We start from the raw sequence: 26,170 nt of genomic DNA, 5'->3' as shown, positions 1-26,170 counted from the left end.
CCCTCCATATATGTCTGCTGCAAACTACTGGTGGCGAGATCTGACGGGAATTTAGGTGAGGTTATTTATCAGGCCTATGTATTCCAGTTAGGGTGAGTATTCATAGGTTTCATGGCAGAAATATCGTGTTTAAGAGTGCTACCAACCTGGATGGGAATGTTTGTATTAACTTCTAAAATCCAAATTCTGAAATACATTTGGATCCCAGGGTTGTATATAAGGGATTGTGAACCTTTTTTTTTTTAAGTATAGGAAAAAAAAAATGGGAACTCCAACTAGATCAACTAGCCCAATGGCCGCCAGACAAGGTTTTCTGTGTACATTTTAATATCAAAAAACAATAAAATATATTCCAAGTACTGAATCTGAGTTTCAAAGTAGCAAGCACTTTTTAAGACATCCCAGAAAGCTGAAGACCCAGAATCTGGTAAGCCCCAGAAAACTCTTCGCCCTGGTCTGCCTAGTTTTGAAGACCTGTGCCTCAGGTATAAAGATGAACATTTTCTGTTAGGGCTCAAGCGTAAATTAGCCCCAGACATGCAGCCCCCTCCTGAGGCAAGGTAAATATCAATTCAGCCTCTACCTATGGAAGAACCATAATATTTAATGTATCTACATCTAAATACATATATATATGTGTGTGTGTGCATACATATATGTATGTATGTATGTGTGTGTACATATATACATACCATATATATCAGCTAATCTTATTCCCCAAAAAGGGAAAATAAAACTCTTAACTAAATCAGCACCTAATAAACCCAGTATATATCAAATACTTTATACTCAATCATAAAAAAAGAATGTGCTAAAATTCCAATATAAAATATAATAAAAAATTCTATCCTAAATATTGCCAATAAATACACCTATATGCATATATCAAAACGTTATATAGGAAGATACTAAGTTTGATTTTCAGGAAATACCAGTTACAATAATTTGATATGTACATTTGCTTTATTAAAAGTATGGCACTTAATATAATAGCAGAAATAATTACATAGCTTCACATCCAGAAGCAATACAATAGTCGAGGCACAAACATTCCTTATTACCATAAAAGTAAAAAAGTTTTCATATGTTCCATAAGCCCTTAATTGCATAAAATTTATATTCAGCATCATTTACAGCCAGCACACTTATATAAACTAATTATCATTACCTTTCGTTTACATTCTGCAAAAGAAATATGCCGAAGTAAGTACAGTATAGTAGGACACTCAAACAGGATGAAAATCAAATGTCAGTTCTGAATCATTCACGGGGAAAATGCAAGCTGACAATTCCTCTTTTATAAGCTACTGGATATTGTCACAATGATTTTACACTTTTTTTTTTTAATGTTTTCAAAGTAAAATCCAAAAAACTCCACTAAGTGCCATGTTGAAAGAAGAGATTTTTTTTTTTAACTGCAGCACCTTTTAGACAACGAAAGATTGCATCCTGTTCAATCACGCTATACAAATTATGATATTTGTGAAAAATATGTACAAACAGAAAGCAAATGTTCTAACCGTTGATAAATGTTGTTTTGGTAAGCAGTTCTTGGACGCAATATTAACATCTGGTGATAAGAACTGCCACCATTTTGAGTTTTCCATATGTTACCTTCATGAAATAGGAAGCCTGTAAACATAAAGTGTAAAAAAACCATTTAAAATAAAGATGTAAAGTGCACTCAGTGCACCCTAAGAAGTACTATCTGCATACTCTTAATCAAGTAATATTCAGGATTAAAATACTGTACCATTTTATAAATGTACTATTTAAGATGTAAAATTGCAACAAATTCATAATCAGATCCAGCTGATAATAATGCATCCAAAAGAGGATCCAATTAAAGAAGTGATCAACGCCAAAGACTTAATTCCCCTTATTTGTTTAAACCAATGATATGTCCAGTGTTTCATTAGCTCCTTCAAAAACATCATGTTAAAAACAGAAAAGTAACTCCATCCTGATCACAGACATACACAGACTCTTATCTAACAAACCGCTAAGCTTTGGTTACATAAAGTGCAGTTCAATAATGTGCCACCCTAGCCATTCAAATACATCTAGCAATTCTGCAGCTCACCATCTTCAAAATAGTTCTCTTTCAGATTCAGGCAGGGTCCTCCATTGATTTTCACATTAACAACAGCCCCGAAGTTCTTCCCAGCGATCTGCAATGTGCTTTACACAATTCTTAAAGAACTGGCAACGAAGCCTAAGGAAGCAGAGCACTTCACATTTGAGCTATGACACAGTCAAGCCCTAGCTCTGCTTTTTTTTTTTAAATACCTTCACACTTTTTGTTGTATAAAATTTTCAAGTTTTATGATGATACAGGCAGTACATTCCATCACCCTCATAGCAACCTCAGAAGTGAACCTGTCATTTGGGATCTGTGGGAAAGGAAGCAAATCAGGGTATCTTGTTTTTAAACTGTCCACACCATAAGCCTCCAACGTGTGGACATCATTTGTCAGTCCTTCAAGCTGCTGACTGTACTCCTCTATTTTCTGTGCAAGTGCGGTGGGCTTGACATCCTTATCGGACTTCCCTCTCACGGCATAGTCAGCGGCGATCAGAGCTAATTTGGTAGAGAGGTGACACTTAAAACACACCCACTCGTTGGCATTTTTATGAAGGTCATTCCTGGCAGCTGAAAAATTGGCTCTGGCTTGTCTTAACCATCTCCGTGCTTCAACTGGATTACCAACTGACTTGAAAGTGGGGGGAACGAAGAACCTCTGAGAGTAAGTCTGGCCAGCTGAAGGTGTGCTTTTTTCTTTATTTTGTTGTTGCCTTTCAGATTTATGGCTCGTTGCTTCTTGATTCCACGAAGTATAAAATCTCTGAAATGAGTACTTGTCTGACTGAAACCGGGATGCCGAGGTTGAAAATGTCCGCCTTGAGGCTCTGTCTGCATTTTGATCTAGAAAAGCCTGTTTCTCTAGTCTGTTGATTTCGTTCTGCAAATGTTTAAACACTTCATTAGCAATGTCGTGATTCTCTGGGTTTTTGTCGGGGTGCCATTTCAAATACAACCGCCTAATAATCTTTTTTCTTTCAGATTCTGGAAGCTTCCAAGCTTGCTCCACCACTGAGGTCACTTCTTTTAAGATTTCTGGTAAAGAATTCACCTTGAGCTTTTTGGGGGAATGATGTTTTGAAGAAGAGGTCTTGTGGCTCTCTCTACCAGAGAAAAGAGGAGGGATGCTTCGTAGACCAGGGGCTACGAACTCGGTGGGGCTGGTGGGTGTAGAAGGGGCACTGTCTCTGCTCTGAGAGCTTTCCTCGGGCCTTGAAAACTTATACAGATCGAGAGAGCTAACTATTTTATATTCACTATAGCCAATATCAATCTGATATATCTTGCCCAGAAAACTAGAATTATCAGCATCTTCTCTTTCAACTTCTTGTACAATAATCGCGTATGTGTATGTTGGCTGGTACGATCCATAGATATCACCACCTTCGGCATCGACAAGGTACCCAACATACTCTCCTGGGTAAAAAACATTCATTGGATCCATAAGCAGAGTATAATGGATTTCAGCAGGTATTGGGGTGCCGGGCATTGGAAGTTCAAGTTTTGATGGTTCTGAAGAGTCATATTTTACTCCTAAACTGTCAAGCTTCTCACTGATCCTGTAAATATCATTGCATCCTAGCATTGCAATTAAATATGAGGTGTCAGAAATCAAATTGTCCGTTGCCGACTTCAGCGTCATTGCCAATGCTAACAAGAAGTTAATGTCCTTACTGTCTGAGTGCTGTATGTATAGCAGAATGACTGCATTACCAAATCTCTTCAGAAAAGCAAAAGTTTCACTTCTACTGTGGGGAATAGGATTAAAACCTTTAACTCTTAATGTTGTTTGAAGCTTTTCAAAACAGGACACTTTCAATCCTTCTCTTAGGGCTTTGCAAAGTCTTATGGCTTTTTCTTCATTGGCCAGGAAAGCATTATCATTTTCATGTTTCATAATTCTAATCAGTCCCGTGATGAACTGTTCAGAAGACAAGAGTAACTGCAATCTGCCCTGAAGAGAACACAACGCTCCAAACTGACAAACTTTGGGAGTCTCTTCATCTAACTGCTCTTCAAGTATACTGCTCAGTAAACGGGGTCTAAGTTTTTGAGGAAAGAGCATTATCAATTTAGTATGAAAGCCATGGTCCTTCCCTAAGTAGCACTGGCTAAGGTCAACCAACATCTGCACACCAATATTCCCCTGGATTCTACTTTTGTAATGCGGTGCGTCATCAAACACTAAGATGCTGGACTTCACCAGTCTGCCATCCTGGCTCGGAAGGTAAAGTGCGAGGTCTCGTACATTCTCCAGATCACCTCTCACCTTGACTGAATCATTCTGCAGACTCTTGAACAAGCCAGAAACTACTCTCTTAACTGTGCGCATTTCATTAGGATCTAGCTGTTTTCCTTCAGAATTTTTGAATATGCGGCTCAACACTTCAACATATTGCTTCGTTGAAATAATATCTTCGGTCCCTAGATGTTTAAACAACTGGTGAAATGTGCCCAGTTCTAAAGGTAGCTTGTACAAGTAAGGTTTAAAATCAGATTCATATTCTAGATTTATCACTACCTCCTCGGGCTTCAGGAGTTTCCAACCATCTTCTACCATCACAAAAGCAACCCCCCGCAGTTGAAACCGAAACTCCCTTTTTTCTGCACTGAGAAATTCATATATGCTCCTTAAGACCTTTGCTCTAGTTTTTACCATCTCTTCATCCAAAGTAGTTATGTTGCATATGTTTCTGCAGTTATTAATGACCTTATCAAGAGGAGGATCCAGGTTCACATTAAGCATGCTTAAAACTTGTTCGAGCTGTTCTTGTGGACCAAGTTCACTACCTTCTTGTTCTCTGATACTCAAGGGTGTGGCTTTCTCTGGAAGAATAGGGCAGGACGTCCAAAGGAGCTGGAGCACATCACACTGCTTAAATTTGGGGTTTACCTGTGCTCCATTGAACTTTATGAGAGGAAGTGTTCCATTGACCTCTTGGTACTGAGGATGAAACCTAATGAATTCGGCAGGGGCCCGCTCAGGACACAAGAATGGTATTAAAGAAAGTTCTTTCAGGAAATTTCCAGATAATAAATCCATTCGTTCTTGGAATATATGATGGAGCAGGATATCAACTGTATTTTGCAAAGTTTCCTTAGACCAGTTTTCCGTATTAGCTCTCACACTGATTTCCTTAGCAAACTGCAACAACTGCTGCTGGGAAAGTATGTATTTCAGTCCGATGTTTCGTAAGAATTCCACCCACGAGGTCATAAACGTGGCTTGATTTTTGGGCTTTATAAGTTGTTCCAATTTTTTAAAGAAGTCCTTAGGAATAAACAATTTTTCGGGAAGCATAACTTCAAAAACTCTCACCGTTCTATCATAGAAATGTTTTGCTTGCTTTAGTCGACTGTTAGCATCATGGATTATCAATAAACTTTCCAGTTTTTCAAAAAGTTGTTCCTTGATTTCTGACAGTTCCTCAATACTTGATAATCTATTCTTAAGATAGATCAAGTGCTCTAATTTTGCATCATATGAGAGATTCTCAATTTTTGGTAAAAGGTGTTTCAAGTATACCTCAAGATCATCTACAGGCACACAGCCAAGCACCTCATATAGTTCTTTTAGGTGTATTTTTTCTTCAAGAAATGCAGACGACGATGATTGTGTCCATTTTTCCACTTCAGCTGAAGGGATACTTTTTGTGAGTACATAGCATGTTCCAAATTTTGCAATGCTCATATAGCGACCACTGATGGATTTGTAGCATGGAAGAGACTTCAAAATTTTTATGTCATCTTGGGACATCAAGTGACTCAAATTGCAGTTGAAATACATCAAAAGGGCTTCAAAGTCATTTTCTACTAATTTTTCAGTTCTAAATGTTGAAGTCTGAACCATGTAATGTACAGCCCTTAAAATGCTTGTGGGGCTCTCTATGTTTGCTGTGTGACATGACAACAGAGGAACAAATGCACTATCTTTGGAGCAGATTTTGTTCAAGGCAAGTTGAATACAGCCAGCTTTCATGAGAGCATGAAAAACTTTATCACTTTGGGCATTTGGAAAAACTGCAATGTGCATGAGACTCAAAGGAAGCAGAACGTCACCTTCAGGAACTACAAGCTGGTTGGCTGAAACGGTGAACTTCATTCCGGGAAGCAAGGCCCAGTCTTTTAGGGTATCAACAACAATGTCAAATGTTGGTTGTGTTTCTTCTTGATCTTCTTTCACATTTACAGACTCGCTGATGAAATGCCATGCATTCTTAAGCCAAGACTCACTTGCAAAATTGTCCTTCCACTTTGTACAATTTTTGGTCTTATACTCACGAGGCAGCACAGAGGATAACAAATCCGCAAAGCTGGAAATGTCAAACACTTTTGCCACCTTACAGTTCAATAAAATACTACTGTATTTCAAATATAACGTATTCATGAACAAGTCTTTGCGGGATGGAATCAACTCATGATATGTTGTCAGAAACTTGGGTCGTTTCGCATCAAAAGTTTGCAAAACACTGTCCAGTGTAATGAGAAGGGGCAGTCCCTCCACTTCAATCTCATTTTCTTCTGCATCCTTAAAACAATAGTCCACTAAAAGTTTTAAACTATGAAAAAGCTTTAGGTTAGTCTGCTGGAGGCGACAAGGCAGCTTCCCAATGTGGCAGTTGGTGTCAGGAGAAGAAAAGGTCATTAAAAAAGCCCTAACATCAGCAGGAGTGACGTAACTGACAGGAATATCCGCGTCTATAAGACAGTGGTATAGATTGGCAGTTTCATCGCAGTTATAAACCAAGTTGAAACCAATTTCTAAAAGTAGGTGTTTCAGTCTGTAGACATTCTCTGCTACGGTCTTGCGGGTTGTGATGTTATAATCTGCATTTTTAAGGTGTTGTAATTCATCCTGCAGTAAGTTGTCAAAAAACGGTCTGATTTTATTTGAAGTAGACATATTAATCCAAGTAATTATAACTGCAGAGTGTAAATCTGAGCCATCAATATTTGGAGCCCGTACAACAGGGAGAAGACGTTTCATGTCTTCATGAATGCAACTGTAAAGGGCTTTCACTAGACAATATAAATCTGGTTGTAGGTCAAGCCTGTTAACTGGGAAAAATGATAAAAACTTCTTTAAAGTATCCTTTACAACATGAATAGGCGTGCTCTGTAAAACTGATAATGTTGGGTCAGAACCAGGGAAATAGCGCTTTTTCAGCTGGATTAGTAATTCAACGTATGCAGGCGCTATTAATGCTGTCATTAAACTGTTATTCCAGTCACTGCGAACACCAACTCCATTATCGTCCCGCCACAGATTTCTCCTGGCTGAATCTAGAGCAAAATGGCCGTTCACATGAAATGGTAATCCTGTCTCCAAAGAGAGGGGCAAGAAACAGAAGGCCCTGTGGGGCTTTTTATAGTTGTGAGTAATGCAGGCAGCCACTCCGCCACGTGGGAACAGAGTGATATCTTGGTTCTTGTGAGCCGATATAACACTCTTTGACACTTTTTCCATACTTGAAAAACCTGACCTATTACAAATGAGCCATGTAGTAAGATTTCCTTCGGAGTCTTCAGTATCCATAGTATAGGTTATCTGTTGAACTGGTATGTCTTTGAGCTGTCTTCTTTTAGTAACACTATCGATGACAGATGCATGAAATTGCTTCCTTTTCAATCTGTCCCCGTCAGTGATTTTGCCCTTTACAGAATACAGCACATTCAGAGCTCCAGTACCTTTATCTATTTCACAAATAGAAATCTTTTCCATGTGGTTAAGAAACATTAAAAGTTCTGCCCCATCTGACCGCAGTTTGTCCAAAAGATTCTGGACCATTCTATCTGATGATGGAACTGAAGAAATTTCTGAAACCTTTGCCATTTCTGCATTACGAAGAGGAAATCTAAACATTGTGCAATTATCCAATTTAAAGTGAGTTCCTAGATAAAGATCCAGCACATCTGAGAACTGTGTCCGAAAATCTGCGTCCAAATCTCTGAACATGCGTCCGGGACTAACAGATGTGGCTCCTGGTGCATATCTGGCATGAGGATCAAAAATACACAGGATGTCATTGCCAGAAATAAAAGAAGGACAGTCTGTAATATGATACACAGAATTGAATCCTATCCCATACTGTCCAGTTTTACAAGGATTTCCTTCTTTGGTGCCTTTTCCAAGATTCTGAATTCCTCTGACATCATCTTCTGTAAATGGTTGGTTGTTGTACACACAGAGTGCTGGACCTTGCAGTGGGGCCCACTTATCATCAAATATTCTATCAACTGGATGCTGTCTAGGATCAAACACAAAACAGATTTCTGTGGCCTTTGCATCATCAGCATTTTGAAGAAGTTCCTTCAACATTTCCTTTTCTGAAGGATAGGCGTTAAGGATACTCTTAATTCTGCTGGTCAATTTTTCTTTCTGCCCAAATTCCGTGCCAAGTGTGGTAAAACAGATGTTGGATGCATACCGCTCTAAGGCTTTATGTCGCTTTGGGACTGCTCCTAGCTTTACGGCTACTTCCCTGGGTATATCGGCATGACAGTATTTTACGGTGGTGTCCTTTACTTTTATCCAGGGACAATCGTTGTAGCATAATGATTTAGCAGGGAGAAGCTTAAGATTAGTATCTGGCAGTAATATCTTGCCATAATTTTTCTCACAAAATTCTTGTTTCTTTTCTCTGATGAGACTCCATATTCCTTCACTAATTATTCGCCGGCAAAGCTGAAAATTCTCTTCTGTTATTTGCTTTGTTCCTTTCTCTTGATCAATAGATTCCAAAACAAGGGCAAAATCTTCAACAGTAAATGACTGCCTCACACCCATGCTTTCAAAAAGTTCACGGAAATTATTTTTGTACTTATTAGGCAGCTGATAAAGGTATGGTGCAGCTTCAAAATTCAAATGAAAAGAAACTTTCTCCGAGTCAACATATGCATTCTCAACTAGGATGAAGCTGAAGGGTTTTAACTTTTCAACAATTGATAATTTAATGATTTCATTTTGCATCATTGCGTCATGAAGGTATTTGTAGCAGGCATTGGTGATATTCTCCTGGTATAATGTAATTCCATCATCAACTGATTTTGCAACTTCTTTCAATTGGTTCACAACCAGATCAACTGTTGGCTTCCTCAGTAGCCCCAAAAACTCCTTAACAGCCAATGACACTGAACCACAACCTCTGAAGGAATGTGAGTTTTCATTTAGAATTGGTTGCAAGAGACAAACTATATCTTGATGCTCAGCTGTGTAAAGGTCAGTTGCTGCAAACATAGTTTCAGGCTTAAAACTGTTCCCTTTCCAGTCCAAAGAAAATCCTGCTGGCTTTGTTAGAAATGGAAGGAAGGGGATTGTTTGATATTTTGTGGCAAAATCCTTTGCTCTAGGATCCCTTATTTTTAGTTTTTCATCGATGAGACTTAACAGGATACTACTTCTTAGACAAGCAGCAGCATGATCACTTTTATTAATTTCGGCCACGGATTGTGCCCGTTCCAGCATGTCATCCCATAAAATGTCATCTTTTGCCATGCCTAACTGAACCAGCTTAATCAAAATAATAGGATTAAGATAATCCTGAGTAGAACCATAAGGAAACCGTCCATCTTTAGTATCAAATAACTTTGCAACTCGTCCTTCAGGGTGGATTAACCTTGATGGTAAAACCAAAGGATGCCCCTCTAAAGAGCAAGGAATACAGGGAGTAACACGAAGAATTCCTGAGAATTCATCAATTTTTTCATTTAGAACAAAATTCATTAAAGGATCTCTGAGTTCTGCTTCAATTTCTTGAATATTGGGGAAAAACACTTCTGAAAAAAACTGCTTCTCTGAAAATGTATTTTCAAGCAGTATCTGTTTGCAGCCAGCTTCTTCAAACCCTGATTTTACTGAAGAAGGAAGTTCAACAGCACAAAGGTTTTTTGACCCAGTCTTCTTGAGGTATTTCAAAAATATCTTGAAGGCTGCTGGACCAACATCTTTTCTTTTAAGTATAGAGTCATCTAGAAATCTCACATTCTTCATGGAAACCCACGTGGATCCATCAGAGAAGACTCTGGTCAATTCTTTCCCTTTTCCATGAGCTATATCTTCATAAAATCCTTGGCAAATTACAGAAAAATCATCATGAACTAATTCAGGATCAGGCCACACCGAGTAGTAAGTATAATCCATTAGCTCCCCATTAGTGGCCAAGTCACGCAGGACACTGAGCGCCTCCAAGTAAGCTTTCACAATAACGTGCCTCATGAAGGTGGTATTCCATCGTCCTTTTGTGTCCGTCTTCCAGATTTCTTTTCTATTTGAAGTAACAGCAAAACACCCATTGATGTGAACTGGCAATCCTGTTTTGATTCGTAAGGGTAAATAGCAAAATACTTCTCCAACATGTGGTTTCACAGCCCACTTCCGGTCCTGGATTTCAGACAGCAGAACTCCCACTGCCCCACAAGGAACCAGCCCTAGTCTTCGTCCACTTTCATTCAGGGAAAACTTGAGAGCCTCTCCTGTATCCATGCAGGTGCATATAAGCCACGTGGTATACTCTACTGTTTTTTGTGGCAGCTCATCTGATGGCTTTTTCAATTGGCCAGACTTAGCCATTTCAAAGAGAGCAGTTAGGTCATCATCCGGACCTCTGAAAAGTGGCGACTGTAAATCAGCAATCCTTCTGAACACGTGGTGAAATTCTTCAACTGTGATCTGAAGAATGCAAGATGACTTTGGTGCATCGGCAGGAAGCTTTTTATTACTGCTGGTGCAAGTCTTCATGAGCCTAGCAGCTTCTTTTAAAACACTTAAGACAGGTGCACTCAATGCTTTGGAAGAGCAGGGTTTTTTTTTAATTACTACCGTGTCTTGTGCCAAGTTGGGATTGGTTTCCTCAATTTTCAAGTATTTCAAGTACATTGAGTTCACACTCTGAGTGAAAATGATAAGCCGGTGTCCACAGAGACTAAATTCATCCACAAGAGAATAAATATCTGCTGTATTGTAGCAGGTACTACTAACTTCACTCACTTTCGCTTCCTGTTGAGTTCTAAAGGACAGTCGGAAAAGAGTTCCGCTGTAGCTGTAAGGTGCTTCTACAGTCAAAGGTAACTGACAGCCAAAAACATCTATAAATGGTTTGAACTGATTAGGAAATTTCCTCAGTCTTTTCTGTTGTTTACTCCAATTAATTTTGATCCCGGGATTAGATTTGTCTTTAATGTGTTTACTGATGTGGTTTATGTTTGGATCGAACATTATCATGAATTCTCGACTCATGATGATGGGAATGTCAGTGATATGGTACACGGAATTAAATCCAAGACCAAATTTTCCAACTTTGTCAACCTCTTCCCTCTTCAAAGATTCTCCTAGCCTAGTGATGTTCACAAAATCTGAATCTGAGAACTGAGAATTATTGAATGACCACAGAGCGGGTCCGTGGCAAGCCGCCATGCCTGGGTCCAGCAGATTCTCTCGAATGTCCATATTTCTTCGCATATCAATCATGAAACTGCATTCTGTTGCATTTGCATCGTCAGCATTTTGAAGTAGTTCTTTAAAAATGTCTGACACTGAAGGGTATTCTTCCAGAATATTTTTAATTCTTACAGTAAGTGGCTCCCTCTGCCCTGACTGCTCAAATCCCATGTTTTCAGGATTAATCAGTCTTGTGCTAAGGCAAGGTACTTTCAGCCATTCTGCAGTTTTCATAGGTATGTCCTCATGCACCAGAATGATTGGTTCCACCGAATCTTCCAGTAAGTCATTGAGGTCATCAACTTTGATGTCACAATAACAGCATTCATGAATTGGCTTCATGATAAGTTTAGAAGGATTTTTGCTATGATGTATGGGAACCGGTGTGTTGGGGCTTGCTGGAATCTGATTGCTGTAAAGCCATCTGATGATATTCAACATAAGATGAAGATTTTGTTTGCTTTCTTGATCACTGAGATCTTGGTCACTTTTGAGATACACCTTCTGAATGACCATGGAAATATGATCTGATGTCAACTCCTCTATCGAACCACAGACCTTAAAGAGTTGGTGGAATTTTGCCATGGTTTTAGGCACACTATGCAAATAAGGCTGAAGGTCAAGATCATGGAATGGTTTTATCACAGCTTGGGCAAGGGAACAAAATTTTTTGCCAGTCCAAACCCATGGAAATTTTAAGGCTCTGAAAGCATCCTTCCCTTCATTTAAATGATCATGCATGAATCCATAAATTTCAAGCAAAATGTGTTGAAACTGATAGTAGTCTTCATCACTAAAGGTTTTCGAAGTATACCAATCAACAACAATTTTAAAGTGTTTTAAGACAGCACTGATGCTAGGTTTGGTGAAGATCCCTAAAGCTCTCTCCAAGTTAATATGGACACTCTCAACAAGGGGAAGTGACGAGCCAACCAGAATCGCATGGGCTCCATCACACATATCTGGCGGGGCACAAAGGTTACAGACGTCTCCCTTCCAGATTAAAGAGCCTGGATAGTTTGGTGGCCTTTCCTTGCAAACTGGAACCCATTTTATTTTCTTCAGGGTCATCTTTCCTTCAGACGACTCTAACAGTGTATGATTCTTGTTTAAAACCAGTAAGAGTGTTTTGGCTTTCTTTAGAAGAACATCCTGATTTGGACAAGAACTGACCTGTAAGGCTTCAATTTTTTTTGCTACTTGCACAACATCATTCTCTTGGAGACTGGCTTCGTTTTTTAGACCAATCTGTCTTAAAGAGTGAAGAATATCTGGTGAGGTAAAAACTGAAGGTGGGAAGCAAGTTTCTTCTTCACTGTGAAAGAGATCCTTTAGTACTTCTATATCAGGATCAAAGAGTTCACTGGCCGACACCATCCGTTCCTGTGAAATCTGAATGAATTTTAATGGCATTAACCAGTCAAGCACATTCGGATTCTCATTTTTCAGAGAGGACAGATTCTCAAGGGTCCATAACATAAGGTGTGTTACCTCATCGTGTGAATAAAATGCATTTTCAATATCTTTTAAAATGAGCTTTAGGCAATTAGTGGTCTTTAACTTCTCTATTTTCAACATGTTTGCCAAGCGAATGGTAGCTTCGTCGCTGCTGTCTATTACTGAAACAGAGAGTCGGAGATCTGGAGGAAGTTTGGCAGTATGGTGCAAGACCTTACAGCCTTTTAGTTTTGTGTAAGAGGAAATTCCCTGATCAGATAAATGGTTAATTCGCTTGAATATCGGCAATTCCTGAATTATTCTTTTCTCTTTTTCACTGCTATCAGTTAGACCAGCTAAAAACTTCCTTAGGGCCTCTTTGTGTGGGGGAAGTAGCGAAGCTATCTGATTACACAATTTTGGCAACGGCAACTTCTCCATTATCTGCAGAACAGCACTCGGTAATGGTGAGTGAATGTATTTTTTAATAAGTGGATGCTGTATGGAGGCATCTAATTTTTTAAGGACAATCCCTCCAAGTTTTTGTACAATGTCTGCTAAAAATTCAGGAAGCTGTGCTTCAGATTCATCATCTAAAATGACTAATGATGGAATCCTGAGTCTAACGAGTTCCACACACGTCTGACCTTCGCCTAGTGTAGTTCTGGGGAGAAGTGGCATCTCATCAAATAGAGTCAAATCCTCTGAAAAATGTATATAGAGATTCTTCCAAACCATTTTAAGCCATGAAACAGATGGGTGATTTTTGTCTTCATCAAATGGGTACCACTGAACAATCAACTCTCTGCCAGGCCAGAAGGTATTCATTACTTCTTTGATAAGACGTGCAAATCGTTCTGGATTTAGAAGCTGCAGCTGAGTACATGGTCTTCCTGTAAATCATATACAGATATGTTATAAATACATGTAACACTCTACTGTAACTTACTGAGCTTTCTATTCTTGCAGATTACATAGTACAACAAAGCCATTTTTAGAAGATTTAAGTACACTGTAAAAATGCAAACATTCAGCATACCTGGGCTAAAATAATTTTTATGTAACGACAGAGAATCTACAGATACACTTATATTTACACTGACTTAAGGGAGAAATAATTCTCTTTGGAAAGTGCTTATTTTAAATAAATATTTAAAATGCATTTGGGTGTATTTTAAAAATTATCCTATGATGTTTTACAAATGGAATCAACATGGAAAGTGATTTTTAGTGGTTATCTGTCCACAAATAAAAACATCAAAGAAAACGTGGCTAAAGCTTAACTAAGTACCATTCTATTTAAGGGTAAGCAATTTGTAAGCAGACCCAGTATGAATTTCCTTCCTTCGTGTTTCCAGGATGGGAACATGGCTGCACAGGATGAAGAGAGGGGCATGAGACTGAACTCCCTGTCTCAGATGACCAACACTCTCTGAAGCTGAGGCAGCGAGGGGACTTACAGACTTTCCTTCCACTCACTAAAACTAGATGTGTAAGGTAGGTGTCACTTAATCTTTCTGGGACCTGAATTCTCTCTGGAAAAAGGATGGGGATGAAGTTCTGGTCCCAAGACTGCTCCATTTACATGCCCAAGTAGGGACGATATTCACAGCTTTTCCAAAGAAGCTTTTACCTAGCTACTTATTACTTATTATACTCTTCGGAGCCCTGGGATTTTGCAGAAATGCCTCAGGGACAAGGGATGGGAGCAGGTGGGCACTGCTGTGGAAGTGGGGCTTGTCCCCCACCAAGCAACTCTACTTCTAGATGTTTTATAAGTGAGGAGACTAGTAAGATTTTGTCTAGGGAAAAAGATTTTTAACCACTAGTCCAGAAAATAACATTATTTCTAAGTGCATTTTGTGTTTCAGAGTATTTAAAATACCAATAGGGAAAGATTTTTCAAGAACACTATATACCTATAGGTATGTGTTAGCTCATGGGGAGAAATAAAAAGCATATCAAATTTGATCTTATGGAAAACTAACAATTTTCTTCCTATGTACATACAATTTCTAGACTCTTAAAAGGCTAATTTGAAAAAATTATAAAAGAGGGCCTCAAGCCTTTGAAACTTTGGTACATAACTAATTTTTAACCAAGAAAGGACACCCTTATTTCACAGTCTTACACGTCGGGAAGATGACTTTACCTTCTACCAAGAAAATTTTCTTTCATGCTACAATAAGACATTTTAAAATTACTGCCACAGAAATTTAAGCAAGGGCACAATTTTGCAACTTCTGGAAGATGTCAATACCCAAATTCTGAATATCTTCAGTTTCTACATGTGTGATTTAGGGTAAATCAAGTAGTATTTAAGAAATCATAAAATCTTGTCAGTAGTCTGACTACTATAGTCTCCTTTATCTATGAGTCCCATTAAAATATAATTTTTTATAATTAAGTTTTAACAACAATGTTCTAAAAAAAAAAAGCTGACTGAATTGAATTAGTAGAATATCCAAATCGTAAGTAAGGCAAGGATATAATACCAAAGATACAAAAAAGAGTTAGAAATTAAAATTCAGAACACTATGAAAACAAAACATTAAATGTGCACCACACTGTGCTCTACGTTAATAATTGCCACATGACGTGCATTTTGTAGATAATGCTGTCTAGTATCCTCATGTGAAACTAGCAATTTATAAAACTATACCCACCTTCAGGAAAAATATCTAATACTAATGTATAAATAAAAAACCGAGAAAACACCCACAATACATATAACATGCAACTAACACACCAGTCATGCTTAACTGAAAAAACATAAGGGAAACTAAAGGAGAGAGAAAATGAAGTTAAGACACAATTCTAGGTACCCAGAGGGATTCAATCTGAAGTCCTGATTTCTATTTAGTTTGTATTTAAGCCTTTAGCTTTTCACCCTAAAGTAGAAATGTTAACACAGAAAAGTCTTCACATCTTAGGTTAGAAAGCCATTGAAATGGTAAAGCACCTCCAACAGTATCGGCAAAATAATTTTTATAGCATTTTAATAAATGACTGTGTTTTTGTTGCCCTAGCCTCGAAAATCATCAGCACTGTCAAAAGAGGTCAACTTGACAGTACTGAAAGTGTTCCTGGAGACAGAAATGTTTTATCTAAAGTATGATTAGACATGCTTATTTCAGAAATAACTCTTCTAAGAGTAGTTTTTGCTTTACTATCGATCTGTTCAAAATAAAAAACATCAACACACTGAATCACTCTTTAAAAACTGCACTATGTTTTTTGTTTATATTTATTCGCATGTTTATGTTCAGTCCTACCCTTGAGAGAGATTTCTGACCCAGATGAAAACAGGATATTATAGACTACTTCAGGTTTACTTAGCCAAGAAATCTCAGCCCCGAACGCTTTTGTCGACTGGGAGCTCACCACACTTGACCAGACTCCTTCGGAGTCGCAGCCGGCCTACCCTGGGCATCAAAGGCCATCAGCACAGCAACAGCTCTTTACACTTTTCTTGTACAGAAAGGGGCAGTGGCAGCTTTGATGGATGATGAGTTCTAACTACACTCCACTGTGTAGAGCTAGCCAAATCTCTTTGTAAATACACATGTGACAGAGTGGAAGTCCATTGAGTGGTAAGCTACAGATGAGTCAAATCTTCCAAGAAACAGAAAGATGGGAAGAGAAAGGAACCAAGGAAGGAAAGGAAAGTGCGTGTCTACCCGCCAAGCACTCCATCTGGCACTGGGCAGGTCTAGCGGCAGCACCACGAGTGCTGTGGGGGTCCAGCGGAAACGTCCACTCTAACGTGGAGCCTGCCAATGTGGTTCAAAAATCCACTGGTGGCCAAATTTCTTCTCAAGAAGTCCACATTGGCATTCTGCCTTCCTAGTGTCCCTAGTGTTCATCTAGAAAAGGAGATGCCACGAGACAATGGGAGAGGTCACTGCCTTTACCCAGAGTGTCCCCAGGGCATATGATAAGTATGCAGCCTACTCCTACCACCATTTTGTTTTCCTCTTTGATTATACACCTTAAAAATATAGGATATATTAAGGTTTAAAAATATATAGTAAAAATAGCTGTGGATGACAAGCCACTTACAAGCTAGAAACCAAATTTAATATTAATAGGAATCATCAATATAACAATGACTTGGGTTCTCAATTAATTTGAGTATGGGTACAGCTTACTTCAAAGAACTGACCAACTCCAAAAATAATATTTACCATAAAAACAATTCCTGTAAAGCAAATCTTGCATCCTCTTGTTTTCCAAGTGAAACATGAACTAGGGGAAATAATACCAGCTGAGTCAAAATATTTTTATTTTTAAAAGAAGTCAATAAAACGACACTGTAGGCACAGTAAGAACAATGAGCCGATTGTTCTGAGTGAAAGCTGTGTTAGCCACTTTACTTTCCTCGGTGTGCCAAGCAGAGGGTCGCTCTGCCATTCCCAGCTGCACCACGGTAAGCCAGACGCCACTGGGGCTACCAGAAAGCCTCCTCCCTTCATGGTCACGGATCCCAGAACAGGGTCCCCTCTACACTTTCTAATCTCAGCATTTGTGTGTATCATATAAGAGAGGTGCATTCATTCACACTTTCCCACTAAAAACCGCAGTTTAAAATACAAATTTCAGCAGAATTCTTTGAGACCAAATGTTCTATGAAATGTTTTCAAATCATTTAAATATGGTTTTATTGTGGTATGTACGACAACCACCTATATGCCTATATTGGTATAGTTTCCTCTCTCCTTTAATAGTTATCAGCACCAGAAAAAAAAAAAAAAAAGTTAACATTAATCTCTAGCTACTTCAGTAAATGAAAAAACAAGATTCAAAGAATCAAATGAACAAAAACATCAGGCTACAAATAAACACAACATTTAGTCAGTTACCATACCTGAATATCCCCAGAGAAGTTGTTGTGCTAGAATATAATTAAATCCGATCTTAGAAAAAGCCAGAATTGTCACAATTTCACATGATGGCTACAATAATTATTCTACATCTTAAGATAGCACTGTCTATGGAATCTTACACATCATTATGTAAAAAAAAAGCCATAAACAAAACTCCAAATATAGCAGAATATACATTTAAGATTTAAAAATGTATTTCAATGCAAACTAAATCTAAACTACATACTGGGTGGGAAATCTTAGTTCAGAAAGAAAGCAAAGAAGAAAGGAATATGAATTTTGTATGTATAAATTACATTTCAACAGCATAAATAAAGTCATTTGGTAAGTTCCCAATGCGCTTTTTGTACAGATGATTATCACGTGATATTCAGATATTCCAGATAAGAATTAAGAAAGGGAAGGGCGCCTGGGTGGCTCAGTCGGTTAAGCATCTGACTCTTGATTTCAGCTCAGGTCATGATTTCAGGGGTCATGAGATTGAGCCCCGCGTCGGGCCCCGTGCTGAGTGTGGAGCCTGCTTGAGATTCTCTCTCTCCCCTCCTTCCACCCTTCCCCCCTGCCTCTTAAAAAAAAAAAAAAAGAATTAAGAAAGGGAAGACATCTAATTTACAGAGTAAATCACTCAATAAATTGGAGTATATCTACAAAGTAAGTACACAATTTTTGGAGTATCTCCATAAAGTAAGTATAATTCGGACTCTGATAAAGAAAGGGAGGTTTTCTCATATATTTCCACTGCTTGCTTATGGTAACCACCAATAATTTCAAACATCAAAGAATCCTCCATGGCCATCTAACCCCTCCTCTGCCTGAAGCAAGCCATTTCTTTGCTCAAGTACACCTCCACAGCTCTGTGCGATGTTTGTATATTTGGGTACCTTAGGCTACACTTAGCAGCTAACACAGAGCCCACGCTCTTACCAAAGGAATTTTTTTTTTTTTAAAGATTTTATTTATTCATTTGACAGAGACGGATACAGTGAGAGAGGGAACACAAGAAGGGGGAGTGGGAGAGGGAGAAGCAGGCTTCCCGCAGAGCAAGGAGCCCGATGTGGGGCTCGATCCCAGGACCCTGGGATCATGACCTGAGCCTAAGGCAGATGCTTAACGACTGAGCCACCCAGGCACCCCTTTACCAAAGGAATTTAAGCTCTTCTAATCTGAACATCCTTCCAATTACTTTAGAGGCATTCTGTCAGTCAATATCGACTGAGGACTAGAGACAGAGAAATAAACAAGAGACATGACCTCAGACCATGTCTTATAGTCTAATGGGGAAGGTGGGTGTTAGATAAATTATTACAAATGATGAAACAGGTACACGGGTGGGGCACAAGTGCTACGGGGAGCTCCGTGTGCCATGAGGACACATGGGCCATGAAGGGGCACGAGAGCGAGTTGGGGGGCAAAGGAAACCATGTACACCACACCTAAGGGAGGAAAAGAACAGGCCATCTCCCAAATATGAGAAGGATCAAGGGAGACAATAAAAGAGATTATTAATAATAATCACAATAATAGCAAATACTGATATATCCTTTCCATGTACTGGATTCCAGGCATCTTCCTAACACCCAGAAATGGAGCCACATAATGAAGAGCCTCATAAGAAATGTTAAGAATTTTGGCCTTTGTTCCAAGCAAAAAGGGGAAGCCTTTGAAAGATCTTCAGATAAGAATTGGGAAAAAATTTAGAAAGATAATCATAGCAGTACTGTTGCTGTGTTAACTAGAGAGGCAAGGACGGATGTGGGAAGACTGTCAAGATGATTCCCGTATTCCAGGTGAGACATAATGGCCACCTGAAGGAGGGTGAGGGTGCGGCTGGGAGACTTCCTAAGACAGGGCCCTTCTGTCCAACAGGTGGCTGTGAAAGGAGTAACCCAGAACATCCTCATGGCACAAATCTTGCACCAAAATCTTTGGAATATTGCCCATCTATATACCCGAGGTTGGCACCTGAAATTGCTACTTCTTCTGAAGATTTCTACATACACCCATGAGATTGTCTCTGCAATGAATACTGTAAATCATCACAAAGCAGTGTCAATGTGGACAGGTGAATGCGCCGTCCCTCCAGCCATGATGTTTGCGGTCTTTCCCCAGAAGGTCGCAGACAGAACACGCCAGCTCCTCTGTGAGGTCTCCCCAACCTGCCCCCCCCCATACTGACTCTATTCTCAGTATTTGACACAGGATGCATCCCACTAAGTGGCAGTATTATTTACATTGCTGTCCCCACTGGACCGTGAGCTCCTTCACTTTTATCCTTCACATTATCTCCACCTAGCACAATGCCTGGTATATAGGGGACATTCAGAAAAATGTTTACTGGGAGTCTTTGGTCATGAAACAGAGCAAGGCGTGAGGCCATATGTAATAAGTAAATATTAAAAATATTTCAAATATAAATAGGATCTTGGTGCTAACCTATCAGACACTCCTACCGTTGCCTGATTTAACTGCTTTTTCTAATTATTTCTTCCAAAACCCATGTACCCTCTCTTCTAACTATTCCCCAAATTCTGATAGTCTTAGCATTTACTCAAGTAACTTAACCGTCAAATAACTCAAAGGAAGAGGACAATATACACTCGATTATCTCACAATTATGGACAGCAAGTAAGAGGACAGAAGATACTCATCTGAAAAGTTAACAGTAAATCACAGGCGCAATCCCAGGGATTTATTTGCCTTTCCATCTTTGTGCCCCTGTCCCCCACAAAACCATCCCCAGCCCAGCATGTGGAAGCATGAACATGTCCAACCAGACTTGCCAAGCAGGCATGGAAATACAAGAACAAAATAAGAGATGGTCCCTGCTCTCAAGGATTTTACAGTCTAGCAGAGTAAAATTATGACCATGATAAGGCAGAGAGGACTGAATGGACTACGTACTGAGCTCCCTGAGCAGAGCAGAGGCATCCACCTCAGAGGTGCAGGGCAGGGGTGGGCATGGGGCAGCCCATGTGAAAGGCAACCTCTTGGGAGGACACGTGTGGGCTGAAGCGTAAAGGATGACTACAAGTCAGAGGGGCAAAGTGGAGGATGGAGAGAGTGTTCTAAGCAAAAGGAACACCACGTATAAAAATACAGATATGAGAAAACTTTCATTCAGGTAAAAACAATTACCACGCACCCACCTTGAAGCAGTTCCCGTGCTACTTGGTGGTGACAAGTGTCTCTGCTCTCATGAGGTGGATGGAGTGGTACGTTTATCAATCTACAAGTGCTTGGGATGGCGAGAACAGGAGGGGGACACTGAATGAACCAAAGCCAAAGACATGGTGAGTTCACAATCACAGAAAGCCCTGTCGCCCACAGGAACAACACCAGGGCCAACCTGAAAGAATCAGTGTCCGCTGAGAATGCCGAGCAGGGTGAAGAGCGAGCACTGGAGCGAGCGAATCTGTGAGGAGGGACCCACGCTACGACGGAGGCAGCACGGGAAGAGAGAGCCTAACCCAGAGAGCAGGAAGCAGGAGAAACAGATTTAAGGAGAGGACGAGGACTCAAGTCACAAGAATGTTGATTTCGAGACACTTACAGTACTCCAAGTGCAAAATGGTATTAGCGGCCATTTCGTCAGTGTCCTTATGCACCCTGTACCGTGTTGAACCGTACATATTACATATGCATCATGGGATCAACAAAGTAACGACCACTGTGAGTAACACCACAACATCGCTTTTCGATAACCTGCCCTGCTGCAATACTGCAAAACTGGATAAAACTCAATTAGAAAGTTGTGACTGCCTGCCATCCTTGACTCAACCCTTACTCTCATTTCTTTAACCTTGTAATAAAGCAATCTTGCACTGGATATCATTGAATCTTGAGGGCCTCAAACAGACTCTCACAGAAGGATGTTACTGTATTACCTTGTTACTGATTGGGAAACACAGGCTCAGAGAGGCTGGCTAATTTGTCCAGAGTCACACAATGGAGGAGTCGGGCGTGAGCCCAGATCTGCATGACTACAAAGTCCCAGGCACGCAACCACTACACCACACTGCCCCTCTTAACACTGGGGTGGCAACGGAAGATGGGGCGGTCCTTCCACAGGCATGGCGGTGGGTGCCTGGGCTGGGTGGGGATAGTCAAAGAAAGTGAAAGTGAAATGGAAGAGGTGAGTGAGAGCTCCTACACTAGCCCACATTCGGGGATAAACTCAGGAATAGGAATTCACAAATAATTCTGGGAAGCAGGCAAAGAAGCATAAGGACACCAAAAAAGAATGGTGCCATAAAAGCCAAGGCATTCAGAAAGGGCATGAGCAACAGAATCTAAACTTCAGAGAGATCAGATAAAGGCAACAACAAAAGTCCACTGGACTTAAGTCATTAATTGATGACCTCAGCCAGGCAATTTTATTGGAAATCTAGCAGAAGCAAAGGTTCATTTGCAGTGATAATAGATGAGGAGGAGGAGGTACAGACCATAAGCATATCCTACTCTTTCTAGAAGCTGGACCAGGACAGAATGCAAGAAAGGGAATCGAAGTCAAGTTTGTTCTGTTTTCCCCAAAAAAGGGAAAGTTTGAAACAATGTTTAAAGCTAACAGTGAAGGGGCAGTGGAGGCAAACAGTGAAAATACAAGCAGTTACTTAATATTTAGCTCAGGATTCTAAATGGGATACAAGTAAAACTATCAAATAATAAGACAGATTTTACCCGAGCAATGAAATTAGAGAATTACCCACTGTAGAGAAAAAAACCTCATGTTTCAATTCTAGGCAGCAGTACTTTCAAAACTGGGCAATCGGTTGTTACCGATAATCAGTAAACAGAAGTCCACAGCGCTCTATGTCAGCAAAACAGCCACATAATCATTATTTAGAGCAAAAAAAGATAAAATAATAAATAAAAAATCAAATGTTGTTTATGTGTGATGTTCCCTACCACATGAAGGGAGCTCCATAAATAGCACATGGCCTCTGTTCTCCCACACTCACTAATGCCCTCCGTCTGCCCCACACCACCAGAACGTGGAATAGCATATCTGATCGGTCACTTCAGAAAAGAACCTGCATGATGCCAAGAAGCCGTCAGGGGTGGCTCCTCCACACTGTGCTAGGCAACAGCAGAAGCAAGCCGCCTGCCATCAGCCATGATCTCCAACACCAGAATTATCAGGACGTCAGGGAGTGATCTGTGACGTTTATCTGCTGAACTCCTCTCTGGGCATCTCTTCTCCGACTCAGCTCTCAGAAAAGCAAAGCAAGGGCATCACTTACTGCATCCTCATCAGCCTCCACATCATAATGCTCCCAAAACATTAAAACTGTTCAAGGCAACAAACAAATATCAAAAAGTAATTTTTGCCTGGAACTAAGATGCCCCGGAGGCAGTTACCCATCACCATATGGCCAAATAAAATACTGAAAAGGCCAGAGGTCAGGATTACTAAATAATCATGAGAATGGTAGCCTAAACTTAAACTGATATAAAGAAAAGTGACCCTGAAGACAATTTCTGGGAGAACCGAGCTACACATTATGGGTGACAAACAAAAACAGTCAACTCGATCCATCTCGTTAGTCCAGAGAAAATTAACCAAGAACCAGAGACAAAACAGTGCTTATGGTATAATCCCAAAATAACAAATCAGAAACCACAGATGAGAAAATGAAAAGACACACAAAGTGGGAAGACTCAACTTTATAAAAATGTCAAATCACCTAAGTAAATGTATAAGTTTAACTCATTCTAAAAATATAACAAAAGGTACCCCCATCCACCTGAGGCTAGACAAACAAGTTGTGGTCATACCCTGAGAAGAAGGTATCTGAAAAGTTCTGAGTAAAAGCAGTATTATTCTGTTGGACGTGTACCCCCTGCACCTGATTTGGTTCTGAATAACTTGAATAACTGGGCTGATTTCCAAATCCATATCCACCTGAGAAACTACTGGCCATTAACAAAAACATTCTCTTCAAAAGAAAGTAATACATCACACAATGAGAAAGAAGGATCTACAATCAGACAACCTGGATGGATAAGAGTAAGTCAAAGAAACACACAGCACACACTGCATGATTCCCCTTCCAGAAAGCACAATAACTAGCTGAGCTCATCTGTGCTACTAAATGCCAGGATCACGGTGTGAGTGGATAGGACCAGAGAAGGCCTGAGATGGTGTCTGGGTGTGGGAAATCTTCTGGGTTTTGACCTAGGTGTGTTCTGTTTGTAAAATTTCATTGAGCCTACATTTATGATATGTGTACTTTTCTGTATGTGCATTATATTACAATGTAAAGTTTTTATACAAGACTATGATACAGATTTCAAAAAATAAGGATTTCTAAAATTTTGGAGCACAGAACAGCAGTTATAGGAATCCGAGTTTAGACTCCCAAAAAGGCTACTTTGAAGACCATTCCCAACTAGGTGAATCATCTAGATAGTGGAAAGATCAATGTCCACTTTCTGGCTCACAGTTACAGATCCGTATGGTAACAGCACTGCAGACTCTTCTTCCTTTTGTCCCACCTGGGCTCATCCTTAGTTCGCCTCCCCCATTCCAACTCTTTTCACTTTTATTTAAATGAATAAAGATGTATAATGAATAGCAACTTTTCCTTTAGTCATTATCCTTCAAAAGAAAACAGCATATGCTATAAAAGACACAGCATAAAAAATATACCTTATAACCTTAACCGATGGGAAAAATCCAGAATTTTTCAGGCCGGTACCTAACTTAGAGTTCAGACAATGGTTTTATAAGGGAAAGGATGCTCGCAAAAGCTGAAAGATACTATTAAGACCCATGCTGTTTTTTCCCCCCAGACCACTCTGTCTTTTCCTAAAAAGAATTCTCAATAAAGGACACCCATCTTTTGCCAAGACCTCAAGAGTCCCCTTTCCTGACACTGCCCTCAGTCTACAATCCTTGGAGCCGAACCAGCACAGCCACAAGAACCTCTGGAGGACTGGGTGGTGTGGGTGACACAACAAGGCTGGCAGGTGCAAGCCCTGAGCTCCAGGCACACAGGAGCTTCTGACCTTGTCCTTCCTCTGTGCGATCCAACCAACAACAGCTGTGCTCACTACTAAAAGGGGTACAAGATATGAGACTGGGGTTCACGTGAGAAAGGAAATGGGAAAGCATTAAAAAGCTGTGCAAGGGACACTTGGGTGGCTCAGTCGGTTAAGCCTCTGCTTTCGGTCAGGTCATGATCCCAGGGTCCTGGGATCGAGTCCCACATCGGACTCCTTGCTCAGCGGAGAGCCTGCTTTTCCCTCTGCCTGCCATTCCCCCTGCTTGCGCTCTCTCGCTCTCTCTGACAAATAAATAAAATCTTTAAAAAAAAAAAAAAAAAAAAAGCTGTGTAAGAAATTACCCTAAATGTACACCACCCTACTGTGACAGGCGAGGTTTTGAAATAAAGTATCACCTTTGGATTCTTTTAGATGTCCGAATCTAGCACTGAAATGCCTTAAAATAAAATAATTACATTAGGTTGAACCATCTGAAATTGTTGACTTATAGGTCTAGAATGGGTAACTCTTGGCAATTTCCTATTGGTTCAACTTCACAGAAAACTTATAAAAACTATTTATATTTTTATCAATAGGTTTATTTAAAAAAAGAAAAAAAAACTAAGCAACTATAATACCTCGGGTTTGGGCAGCTTCCTTTAAAGCAGCTATAAGGTGAGGCTTCAAGCTATCCAAAATGAACCTTCCTTCAAGACCTGGGAAAAGGGACCTAAAAAGTGAAAGAAACACAGCAATTACAACCTTCTAACAATTCTAAGATAAAGAAATTCAATTACGTAATTTCAAATCAGTTAAATGTACTATTTTCCATAAATTATAACGCACGTACCAAATCACACTGCAATACTTTTTGATCCGAATATTATCTAGACTTCACTTTAAAACATGGTGGCATCATGCACCATATCCAAGTTCACAATAGTCTAAACATCTTAGAATGAAATTAACTTTATTTTCTGAGATGTCATACACATCCTCAGTTATAAAGAGTTCCTTAATGTACTATTCTCTCTCATTAAATTCAATTTCATCAACATAATTCATTATCGACTCCATCTTACTTCATTATTAGCGCTTAGAACCATTGTTTTCAGTGTCCTGTTATTGGGATTTCCAAGAGAAACAACTGTTTGATAACTTTTTGGCTGATCGACATCTGAATGCACTTTCACTTTAGAATGTAAAAATATACCCTTTCGTATCTTAACGAAGTATTTCTGCAGAAGTCTTCCTGACTATAAAGTCTACCCTGATGGTGACTGACGGATCTCACAATAAAGGATTCCGGATGTGCGTGGGGGAGGGGGGAGGAAACAAGCATGG

General features: G+C 39.7%; 1 protein-coding gene across 5 annotated transcripts in view; it reads right to left on the bottom strand.

Moving 5' to 3' along the window:
• Positions 1-944: 944 nt before the first annotated feature.
• The window catches only part of SACS (sacsin molecular chaperone), a 96,490-nt gene continuing 71,264 nt past the window's right edge, over positions 945-26,170 (bottom strand). For 4 of the 5 annotated variants that reach the window (XM_078070566.1, XM_078070569.1, XM_078070567.1 and 1 more), the window contains 3 exons: positions 25,465-25,556; positions 17,824-17,850; positions 945-13,849 (listed from right to left, as the gene is read on the bottom strand). In XM_078070566.1, the coding sequence (XP_077926692.1) occupies positions 2,292-13,849; positions 17,824-17,850; positions 25,465-25,556 (11,677 nt within the window). In that variant the 3' untranslated portion in view covers positions 945-2,291. The remainder of the gene's footprint in view (positions 13,850-17,823; positions 17,851-25,464; positions 25,557-26,170) is intronic. The other variant, XM_078070568.1, reaches the window with a different exon arrangement.

Source organism: Halichoerus grypus, chromosome 4 (assembly GCF_964656455.1).
Source record: "Halichoerus grypus chromosome 4, mHalGry1.hap1.1, whole genome shotgun sequence".
NCBI lineage: Eukaryota > Metazoa > Chordata > Mammalia > Carnivora > Phocidae > Halichoerus > Halichoerus grypus.
This window is presented reverse-complemented; position numbering and strand designations above follow the sequence as displayed.